This window comes from Oncorhynchus clarkii, chromosome 10, assembly GCF_045791955.1.
Source record: "Oncorhynchus clarkii lewisi isolate Uvic-CL-2024 chromosome 10, UVic_Ocla_1.0, whole genome shotgun sequence".
Lineage (NCBI taxonomy): Eukaryota > Metazoa > Chordata > Actinopteri > Salmoniformes > Salmonidae > Oncorhynchus > Oncorhynchus clarkii.
The window spans coordinates 66,809,354-66,821,450 of NC_092156.1; the positions used below are offsets into that span (position 1 = coordinate 66,809,354).

Genomic DNA, 12,097 nt, shown 5'->3' on the forward strand with positions numbered 1-12,097 from the left:
TAATGAAACAACTTTATTTATTGAATCTTCCAGTAGAGACTTGATATTCATGGAATAAAACTGCTTTCTGGGAGTACTACTCAGCAAAAACAGCGCAAAGAAAAAACTAAACAAAAAAACTAAGAGGAGAGGCAACAATCTGTGAAAGTGCAGATAACAAGAAACATCAAGAAAACATATTCAAAACAATACAAAAATCAATACAACTTGTAATAGCGGATGGGGTTTTCTAAGCCAAAAATAATTGAAAGACAAAAACAGTCTGCGTTTTTATAAAATGATCAAATCATGTATTAGGGCCATCAGTAACTTACTCACCTGTGAAACTAATGTTTATTTTTCGGTCAACAAGTTTTGAAGGATGCCATTGTTTTATTAACTGTCTTTTTGTAAGTTTTGCTGAGTTGATGCCTTTAGAGAATGTAACAGAAGAGATATATCCTCAATAGATTACCACACGTGTCATAATATCCATAAACCCTAGCGGTCAAACAGAGAAATGGTTCCAATCGTTTTTCCACCATTCATTTTCCTATAGGAGATTTTAGAAACACTTCAAATTAGGGCTTGTTTCATGAAGGCTTACCCTGGCGTGACATTTTGATAACCGTGTAAATCTCTCTAGGACAAGGTGACTTTTAGTAATATATTCACCCCCAAAAATGAAACGCTAATTAGCTGCTAATGTGGCTATCATAAAGAACTACAAATGCTGTGATGATCTGGACGAGCCTGCCGAATGGAGGCAAAGGTAAGAATCTCTGGATTAACTATCTAATATTAGCTAAATGCAGTAATGAATAAATTGGTAATATTTCTTTAAATGAACAATTCTGTAAACTGTCTTGTGCAAGTTCTAAATTGACAATACCTGTTAGCAAAGGTATCAGCTAGCGATGACGTGCAGGAGCTTGAAGGGATTTGTAAATCTAAGAGTAAATAGCGTAATATACTGATAAAAGTGACGTTGTCCAAGATAAATTTACATGGTTATCAAAAACGTCACGCCAGGGTAAGCCTACACAAAACACAGTCCTTATTTGAAGTGTTTCTAAAATCCCCTATGGGAAAAATGATTGGAACCATTTCCCTGTTTGACCACTAGGTTTTATGGGTATTATGACACCTCCACTGTGGGGCTCTATGTGACTCTACAATTGATTTTCTTTTTTTTGCTGTACCATGCACAGCTAGGGTCAAACTGAACTATCATATATACGCTTGTGCCCGTCTCTGTATCTGTTCAGTGTCATTCTTCAGTCACTACCTAAACAAGCCAAACGGTGATTTGCTACACTAAACCAAACTACGCGTTTGCAAAACCGACTGCACAGCACTTTGCTCTAATGTTGAGTATGCCTAAAACAGGATTAAAATTGTTTAATTCAGTTGTAACACGGGTGTAACACAAGAAGAGAAATATTTATTTATATACAATTTTTTAAATCTTATGTCCTATGAGCACAATCCCACAATGCCCACCTCACTCTCCCACCCCGCTCCCACTGATGCCCTCTCCTGATTTCTCCTCATGACAGGGTTTGTAAATAATCTAAAGGGATTTTATGTAGGGGTCTTTTTCTTCAACTCTTTTTATTTGCCAAAACCTTAAAAAAAACATTTTTAGGGTTCTGGGGGAGACATTTGTATTTACTGACCTCAGTATCTTCCTACGTTCTAAATATGTTCATATCAATTTTTTCATCCATATTGGTTGTCTTCCAATCCTTCCAATTCTGTACACATTTATTATCGTTGTAGCAACACATGAAACTGGCTGTATGGGTTTCCAATGATAACCCAAAAAACAGGGGAAGGGAAAAGAGGGAAAACTGCCAGAACAAGATCAGGGACCCATATTCACGTATTAGAGTGCTGATCTATGTTCAGGTCCCCCCAGTCCATATAAATGTATTCATTATGATCTAAAAGGCCAATCTGATCCTCGTTCAGACTCTTTCTGAATATGGGCCCCATATGAGGAGGATACTTTGCGTAATGCTGAATTGATGATTTGTTTATAATGATTTGAGTCTGATTGATAATTATTACAGTTGGTCACAAAGATCAAGTATCTTCCAGATGCTTCTATCTCACCCCCCCCCCCCCCCCCTTCCCCACACACACACATCCCAGTCTGCAATGTGCCCAATTTCAGACATAATCCCTCAAGTACAAACCCACCAGGGTTGGGGTCAATTCCATTTAAATTCAGTCAATACAGTAAATAAACTGAATTTCCTATTTTTATTTAGATTCTCTTAAAATTCCAGTTTACTTCCTGAATTGACTGATTTCAATTAGAATTGTCCCCCACCCTGAAACCCACCCATCCCACTGGAACCTAAATGCTGGGTTTGGACAGCCCTGGGGCCTGGGGAAAGTTTCGTCTAGGACACAGAGGAGATGGGGTTGTGGGGGGAGCCCATCTGGGTTAGCACCTTGTCCAGCCACTGCAGAGGACCGTGCAGGTGGATCTCAATCCAGCAGGGGGTGCTGGTCACGTCCTGGCGGTGGTACTCTGCACCCCAGCCCTGGGAGAGCAAGAGGAAGAGAGATATTCTCTTTAGGGACAGGTATTATCATCATGGCTCTTTCTCAATCGCATTTCCTTTATTCTTTGAATTTCCTCGTCTTCATCTCATGACCCCATTATTCATTCTGAACCATTTAACATTATATTCTCTATATTATGGGATGTATGTCTATGACGGTTACCTTGACGAAGCTCATGCGGATGGTGCACATCTTGGTCAGCTCGTAGACAGCCTCAAACCCGTGGTTGACGGACTGGGCCAGCAGCTCAGCAAACTCCTGGTTGTTAAAGATCTTGAGGCTGCAGCCGCTGGGGATCTTACAGACGGTGGTGGGGTGGAAGCCATGGTGGTAGTTACAGTTCCGACTCTGGACGAAGATGCTGCTGTCACTCAGACATTCAGCATACACTTCACCTCCCACATAGTACAGGTGGACTCCTGGGGAGAGGGGAAGAGAGGGTTACATGGGACTAGAATGGAGTAGAGTAGAGTACACTAGATTAGAATGGAATAGAATATTCTTGCCTTTGGCAACTTGCTTGGATTCTTAATTGATAGATTTTTTTTGTCGCACTGCTTTGCTTTATCTTGGCCAGGTCGCAGTTGTAAATGAGAACTTGTTCTCAACTAGCCTACCTGGTTAAATAAAGGTGAAATAAATCAAATGAAAAAATAAACACTGACACTAACAGTTGAACCAGTCCTGTGGACAGTGTGTCCATGGCCTTATATTTGGGATAATAAGAGTGTTCCCATCCATGGCCATTTTTACCTTTGCCAATGTGTCGCCGGGTGTTCTCTATGGTTGAGTTGCGGTTGACGTTGGAGAGGAGGCCCAGGCAGAAACGGTTGCGGTTGTTGGACGGGTCGGTGAAGCCGTCGACCAGGACGCTGGTAGAGTTGGCCTGGAATGCCTCGCCCACCCGGTTGTTCAACTCGTAGTACACTATAGAGCACCAGTGTTTAGGTTCCTCGTAGGCCACCGGCTGAACATCTAGGAGAACGGGAGGAGAACGGGAGGAGAGGAGACAGGGATGAGAGGGAGGTTGTTCAGCTTGTCGTACACTATGAAGCACCAGTGTTTGTCCTCCTCATAGGCCACCGGCTGAACATCTGCACAGGATGTCAAACACACACAGAAAGGGTGAGATGTGTGAGCATCAAGCCTTCTGTTCTGTTAAAGTCTGTCTGTCTAGTCTGATTTTGAGCTGCAGTCTGATATAGCAGATGTTCATCTTTCATCTCCTTCCTTTACTAGGATTAGAGAGAAAAAATGTGTGATTTGTATGTTGATGACAAAACGTGGGAAAGGTGTATGAAATGTGTAGTATGTGACGTTAAGTCTGAGTACACACAGAGAGCTATAGGTCATGTTTGCATACAACAGAAACAGAAAATCAATGCTGACAAATCCATCCAACCCCAGTAGACTGACTGTGGTCAGTCTGGACAGGGCCAGTCTTGATCAAATACTGTCCACTGACTGCGGGCAGTCTAGTCTGGTCTGGGATCAGTATTTATTGAGTCAAGCAGTCAGTCAATAGACCAAGCCGGTGCCCGCCTGGTGCCGTCTCTCTCTGCCCGGTATCTAGGGTGAGCTTTATGCCAGCTGGCCCCCTCTCTCTAAGGGAGGGAGGGAGAGTTTATCCAAGCGGCATACTCCTTCCTAACTTCCTCTGCTGAGAGTAGCGGCCATCAGGTGTATTTGGTCTATGCTTTTCCTAGATCCATCGGCCCGGCCCACAATGGAAACGGCCCGGACCTCTAGAACACTACATAGGATGCAGCTTGGGGAAGGATAGAAAATTCCCCAATCACCACTTCCAAGGAGTATTTCTCCACACCCATTGCAATATCCATCTGTGTGGGTGGGGATACTACTGTGACTGGATGTGTAACAATTATATAGGGAGATTGGTAAGGAGATTGGTGAGGAGATTGGTGAGGAGATTGGTAAGGAGATTGCAATACTGGTTTTAGCGAGCGTAAACAGTTTGTACAATTCTGCCCAATACCTTGGCTGCTGAAAGTATCCACAGACTGTGTACTGTAGACACTTCAAAATTGCTTCAACTTCAAAAATCAAACCCCTTTGACACGTTATCTTTTGCCATGTAAACAGCCTGCATGACTGGTGGCATATATTACTTTTGCGTATGGACTGGCTGTTCAGATGGGTGATGTGTAGGAATGCCAGATCTCCACAGCAACTAACGATTGACGGAACCACAGTTGAGGTAGGTGGTAGCAAACAAGGGTTCTCAACAAGGTTTTTTAAAATTTGAAACAAGTGTTTCAGATATAAAAGTTGGATGTAATTAGTGAGGCCAATTCTTAACAAGTTCTTAACGAGCTTTCAGTTAATTACCACCGGCAGAGATGATGTCAGCCAGAAGCTTTTAAAGGCCTCGTAAAATCTGCTCTGAGACCAGATTTAATTGGCAGACTCTCTGATCTTTCCTCTGGGTTGCATGTATAGACTGAGGCTTTTGTGTTCATCATACTAAAATCTAAAACCTAATGCCTCAAAATGGTGCGAGATCCTCTGCTTTTCTGAACTTGGATACACATTCATGTTATTTTCCATTTACCCTGCATTAATGATCATATAAAATTCCCTTTTAATTAATATATCAATATCATATTAATTATATTAATATATGAAGGAAATTGTTTTCTAGCTAATCTTTTCCAAATCATGATGTGCAATTTTGAAAGTCATCACATGAATCACCCCTTATTTTAACAGAGGGATAAAGCACCTACATCCGTTGTTCTTGTTAGCTTTACAGCATGCATGAAAACTTTAATGAACAGTGCCACAAACCCCAACAACCACGACTACTTTTCAAGTGTTACTTTCAACTACATAGCTTATTAAAACTGAGTTTGATTCACCCCGACAAATAAAAGCAGAGTGTGTCATGGTTGTGTACTTGTACCCAGAAAACCCCTTGCACCTGTAGTACGAGCTGGTGGGGCGCTGACAGCTCTAAGAGGGTGATGTCACAGCTGATTACCTGGCCTGTTGCTGATCTCCAGGGGCAACGCGGGGACCATCAGGTTGGTGTCCATGGGCTGAGGGCAGTCCTGAGTCATCCGCTCCTCTGGGGGCAAGTAGGCTGGAGGGGGGGTCTCTGGAGGAGGGCAGGGAGAGGGGTCGGAGGGGGTTTAAACCAGAGAGAAAGAAGTGTTCCAACTGTCACTCTATACAGAACATTGACTTACCAGCTTTATCTGTTTTAGAGCCTTTGGTTTAGTCCACATGCTACCCTACACCAGGGTTTCCCAAAGTCCTCGGGACCCCAAGGGGTGCACGTTTAGGGTTCTGCCCTAACACTACAACTAACACTAGCCAACAGGCTTTGATCATTTGAATCAGCTGTGTAGTGTTAGGGCAAAAACCAAAACGTGCACTCATTGGAGTCCCGAAGACCGAGTTTGGGAAACGCTGACCTATAAAGTACAGCTACCTGAATATTCCTGGCATACGTCCTTTACTTACTGTCATCACCTACAGTAAGTGTATTGCTGCTTAGCCTATTCCATTGTTTATATTGGATCAGCCATTTGCCAAGCACACACATATATACACTGAGTGTCCAAAACATTATGAACACCTGCTCTTTCCATGACATAGACTAACCAGGTGAATCCAGGTGAAAGCTATGATCCCTTATTGATGTCAGTTGTTAAATCCACTTCAATCAGTGTAGATGAAGGGGAGGAGACATGTTAAAGAAGGGATGTTTAAGCCTTGAGACATGGATTGTGTATGTGTGCCATTCAGAGGGTGAGTGGGCAAGACAAAATATTGAAGTGCCTTTGAACGGGGTATAGCAGTAGGTGCCAGGTCGAACTGGTTTGAGTGTGTCAAGAACTGCAAAGCTGCTTGGTTTTTCAAGCTCAACAGTTTCCTGTGTGTATCAAGAATGACCCACCACCCAAAGGACATCCAGCCAACTTGACACAGCTGTGGGAAGCATTGGAGACAACATGGGCCAGCATCCCTGTGGAATGCTTTTGACACCTTGTAGAGACCATGCCCCAACCAGTTGAGGCTGTTCTGATGAAAAGGGTCTGCAACTCAATATTAGGAAGGTGTTCATAATGTTTTGTACACAGTGTAGATACCCAAGAGGGTGATGGCATAATTCAATACATTGTTACCACACTAACCGTTATAAAAGTTATTAGTGAATTGTACCTGGCATCTGACCTGGCGGCTCACCTGGCATCTGAAATGGGCTGCCTGGGTCAGAGCTGGTGGGGGAGTGGGGGAAGGTTGCACTGCTGCCACTACCAGGGGAGCCGGGGTAGCTGTTCCCCCCAGGGGAGTGTGTCTGTGTCTGGGGGAAGTTCATCTGTGTGTTCGCCTGGGAGAAGGACTCTGGGAAGGTGGCGTTCTGGGGCATGTGGGGCTCGTTCTGGTGCAGAGGGTTGCGGAAGCGTGGTAGCATGCTGTGTTTGGCATTGAACTCGCTATTCCGTGGGACCAACACCGGGGGCAGCACTGAGACAGAGGGGAAGGAGAGAGGACATCAGGGTCATGTTCAGTTGGCATGAAACCGAAGAAAACAGACAGAAACATGGAGGGACAACCTGGACTTGCCCAATAAGAAATCAATTTTGTTTTCAGCTGTTAAATGTTTTCTGTTGTGTACTCTAATGAACACGACCCAAGGTTAGTTACAGGAGCAGTTTCTGTATCTCTATACTGCTTTGAATGGTAAGTTATGGCCCGATTCTGCACAAAATGGCTGCCGGGTCTCTTGCACCATTGCATAGATAGACACTATATTACACATTCATAATAGGTGAGGCCAGTTCACGTTTCAAATGAAAGGCACATCCAAATACACTCTGCTCTATAATCAATATTCCAATCATTAAATATTCTAGTCTTTACAACTCTCAGCAGACCTATTATTATTCCCCATTTAGTTTCATTGAGATGTACAGAACCTTTTTAGTTGAATACCTGCTATGATGCAAAGGCTGACCCTGCTAGCAAGGGTATTGTGGGTAGCGAGGGTAGGGGGTTAGCCCTCTCTTTGTGTCCCTAAGCCCCATGAGTCCAGTTAGCGCGCACACACACACAGAGCCAGGATGGACAGAGTTCTTTAATTACAGCATCATAAAATGCCTCTCTCTTTCTCTCTGTCTCTCTCTCTTTCCCTCCTCCCTCTCTCTCTATTCGCTGTGCACATTTGCAGATGCCCCTGCATTTTTGGAATTGCAGCTTGCAGCGTGTTGGTTTAGCCAGCAGTATTTGGCCTCTGTACCAGACATCCTGTTCAGAGAAAACATCTCTGAGGTGAGTGAGTCCATTTATGAAGAATCTATCACAAAAATATGATTGTGGCTGGATGGTGATGTGAGGTCCATTCAGAGGTATGAGATCAGATATAAACCACTAGAGATCTGTTCCACCAATATCCACAAATAGGTAATTAATATATCATTAAATAATACTGAAACTAAGAGTTTTGTCAATGGAGGCAGGTAGCCCAGCAGTTAAGAGCATTGGGCTAGTAATCTGAAAAGTCGCTGGCTCAAAGCTCCAAGCTGGCAACGTGAAAAATCTGCTGTTCTGCCCTTGAGTAAGGCAGTTAGTTAAACCCCAGCAACAACTGCTCCCCAGGTGCCAATTATGTCAATTAAGGTAGACCCCCACACCTCTCTGATTGGGTTAAATGCAAAAGACACATTTCGGTTGAATGCATTAAGTTGTGCAACTGACTAGGTATCCCCTATCCCAATAAAATGCTACAATGAGAAAGATTACTGGTCAAAAGTTGTGTTTTAAATTCAAAGTATTATTTATTTCCTATTGAATACTATTGCATAACCAAATCCCAAGGTTGAGTCTGAACCCTGGCTATTGTTCTATATAAAACTAGTGTCAGGGCGTTTCATGTTATCTGTTCTATCCTGGTGTTACTGCTTTGGGACTAGCTCTGTCTGTGTGTGTGTGTGTGTGTGTGTGTGTGTGTGTGTGTGTGTGTGTGTGTGTGTGTGTGTGTGTGTGTGTGTGTGTGTGTGTGTGTGTGTGTGTGTGTGTGTGTGTGTGTGTGTGTGTGTGTGTGTGTGTGTGTGATGGGGGAGGTGTGGACGGACAGGTGCTACAGCCCAGTTGTTAAAACAAGTGTGTGAGGCGGGCATCCGCTCCTCCCTCCCATTGTGTGTTGCTTCCTGTCCCCTTCTTCCTCAGAGAAACACCACGTGTGTGTGGTGTGTGTGTGTGTGTTCCCCGGCCCGACCGGTCGCACAGAACATGCCAAAAACAAAGCCCTCATTCTCCCCCGGCTGGAATTTCCTGCTACACACACACACACTCGCCCCCCTTCCTGTAGCACCCTGTGGACAGCTGTTTCTGTCTAGTCAGCTGGGCCTCATCTTCTGCTTAGCAGACAGACAAACGAGGACATTTGATGCCCCCTGTCCATTAGGGAAACAAATATCTTTCGGTTTCACATACACCCACACATACACACGTACACACACACGTGCATGCGTATAGGCACACGCACACACATGCATAAATACAGTACACGCACACAAGCACACACAGCCGAGTTTTCTGAGGCATATCTATAGTGTGTGGTGGTGTTTTGTTTCTCCTGACTCTCAGTTCAGACAGATTAGAACACCTGGCTGACACGGGGAGGATATGAAATGGGGGGAAAGGAGAGAACATCTGCAGAAACCATAGGAAGGGGAAAGCCACGAGCAGAGACGAGATAACATACGGCTGATGATAGGGGAGGAACAGGCTGCTGGGGTGGGTATGTTATGGGGTTATGTGTATGGTTCACCATTAATGTTTAATGTTCAAGAGTGATGTGAAGGATCATTGGAAATATAGGAACTATCAAAACACATTTCGAAAGGGGGCATAAATCAAACATTAAGTAAATGGGGAATTAGGCTGGAAAGATCTAGTGGAGAAACTTTTGATATATTTACACAAAACTTAATTAAAAAGCATATCATCCTGATAATTTTACGTTAACTTTTCAGCACAACATAAACCCTCTAATGTAGAGGTCGACTGATTAATCGGAATGGCCGATTAATTAGGGCCGATTTCAAGTTTATATGACAATCGGAAATCGGTATTTTTGGGCACCGATTTTGCAGGTTTTTGTTTTGTTTATTTATTTAATTATTTATTTTTATTTTGTATACCTTTATTTAACTAGGCAAGTCAGTTAAGAACACATTCTTATTTTCAATGACGGCCTAGGAACGGTGGGTTAACTGCCTTGTTCAGAGGCAGAATGACAGATTTTCACCTTGTCAGCTCAGGGGATCCAATCTTGCAAACTTACAGTTAACAAGTCCAACGCTATAACCACCTGCCTATCGTTGCACTCCATGAGGAGACTGCCTGTTACGCGAATGCAGTAAGAAGCCAAGGTAAGTTGCTAGCTAGCATTAAACTTATCTTGTAAAAACCAATCAATCAATCATAATCACTAGTTATGGTTGATGATATTACTAGTTTATCAAGCGTGTCCTGCGTTGCATATAATCATGCAACGCTGTGGGATGATTTAATAAAAGCGCATTTGCGAAAAAAGCACAATCGTTGGACGACTGTACCTAACCATAAACACTATTGCCTTTCTTAAATCAATACACAGAAGTATATATTTTTAAACCTGCATATTTAGCTAAAATAAATCCAGGTTAGCAGGCAATATTAACCAGGTGAAATTGTGTCACTTCTCTTGCGTTCATTGCACGCAGAGTCAGGGTATATGCAGTTTGGGCAGGCTGGCTCAGTGCGAACTAATTTGCCAGAAATGTACGTAATTATGACATAACATTGAAGGTTGTTCAATGTAACAAGAATATTTAGACTTAGGGATGCCACCCGTTAAGATAAAATACCGAACGGTTCCGTATTTCACGGAAATAATAAACGTTTTGTTTTAGAAATTATAGTTTCCGGATTCTACCATATTAATGTAATTGTAAATTGTAAATTGTAAATGAGAACTTGTTCTCAACTTGCCTACCTGGTTAAATAAAGGTGAAATAAAAACATAAATAAATAAAAATGACCATATTTCTGTGTGTTATTTTGTTATAATTAAGTCTATGATTTGATAGAGCAGTCTGACTGAGCGATGGTAGGCACCAGCAGGCTCGTAAGCATTCATTCAAACAGCACTTTTGTGCGTTTTGCCAGCAGCTCTTCGCAAGCACAGCGCTGTTTATGACTTCAAGCCTATCAGCCTAATGGCTGGTGTAACCGATGTGAAATGGCTAGCTAGTTAGCGGGGTGCGCGCTAATAGCGTTTCAAACGTCACTCGCTCTGCGACTTGGAGTAGTTGTTCCCCTTGCTCTGCATGGGTAATGCTGCTTCGAGGGTGGCTGTTGTCGATGTGTTCCTGGTTCGAGCCCAGGTAGGGGCGAGGAGAGGGACGGAAGCTATACTGTTACACTGGCAATACTATAGTGCCCAAAAGAACATCCAATAGTCAAAGGTATATGAAATACAAATGGTATAGAGAAATAGTCCTATAAATACTATATTAACTACAACCTAAAACCTCTTACCTTGGAATATTGAAGTCTCCTGTTAAAAAGAACCACCAACTTTCATATATTCTCATGTTCTGAGCAAGGAACTCAAACGTTTGATTTTTTACATGGCACATATTGCACTTTTACTTCTCCAACACTTTGTTTTTGCATTATTTAAACCAAATTGAACATGTTTCATTATTTATTTGAGGCTAAATTTATTTTTATTTATGTATTATATTAAGTTAAAATAAGTGTTCATTCAGTATTGTTGTAATTGTCATTATTACAAATAAATAAATAAAAATTGGCCGATTAATCGATATTGGCTTTTTTTGGTTCTCCAATAATTGGTATCGGTATTGGCGTTGAAAAATCATAATCGGTCGACCTCTACTCTAATGCTATAATATACCCACCCCTCCCCACTCACCTGGACTATCCACTCTCTTGTAGTGGTACGGGTTGATGCAGACATCCTTCTGCTTGGAGCCAAACGGGTACTCACAGCACTCCAGAGCCTTGAGCTCATGATGAGACTGCAGGTCAGGCCACCTCCACACCCTACAGTAGATAACATGGGGTAAGCCCTTCCTGTGGGACACCTGGAGTCTTCCATCCAGGGAGCGAGGGATGGTGACACAGTTACTGGGCTGACCTGGGCAGCTCAGAGCCCTCTCCAACTCCTCCATTGCTCCCTTCTTCTTCTTCAGTTTCTTCACCAGCGCGTCCACGGCTTTCTCTGCCCATTTTTCCTCTTCGTCTCCTTGTTTCCAGCCAAGGAGGCGCTTGACGGCCGGGCTGGTGAAGGAGAACAGGGAGGTGACGTTCATGGTGACTTTCGTGTCTGTCGCCTCTTGCGACCGTGGCGTTGTCGGGACGCTACACGTGAGTGTGCGGGGTTGGGTTTTACAATGGAGAGATAGTCCACTTGGTGAGGGAAAAAGTTGGAGGTTAGAAGCTGCTGTTGTATTTTTTTAGGTGCCACAGAGATGGCTGGGTAGTCCTCAGTCTTCAAAGC

The 12,097-nt window shown here is 43.2% G+C and overlaps 1 protein-coding gene across 5 annotated transcripts in view; it reads right to left on the reverse strand.

Moving 5' to 3' along the window:
• LOC139419023 (mothers against decapentaplegic homolog 1) overlaps window positions 1-12,097 on the reverse strand; it is a 31,618-nt gene continuing 19,521 nt past the window's right edge. For 2 of the 5 annotated variants that reach the window (XM_071168850.1, XM_071168853.1), the window contains 6 exons: window positions 11,510-12,097; window positions 6,769-7,050; window positions 5,558-5,674; window positions 3,310-3,531; window positions 2,719-2,975; window positions 1-2,534 (listed from right to left, as the gene is read on the reverse strand). The exon at window positions 11,510-12,097 is cut by the window's right edge and continues 28 nt beyond it. In XM_071168850.1, coding sequence (XP_071024951.1) covers window positions 2,391-2,534; window positions 2,719-2,975; window positions 3,310-3,531; window positions 5,558-5,674; window positions 6,769-7,050; window positions 11,510-11,909 — 1,422 coding nt within the window. In that variant the 5' untranslated portion in view covers window positions 11,910-12,097 and the 3' untranslated portion in view covers window positions 1-2,390. Of the gene's footprint in view, window positions 2,535-2,718; window positions 2,976-3,309; window positions 3,532-5,557; window positions 5,675-6,744; window positions 7,051-11,509 lie in introns of all 5 variants that reach the window. The other 3 variants (XM_071168848.1, XM_071168849.1, XM_071168854.1) reach the window with 2 other exon arrangements.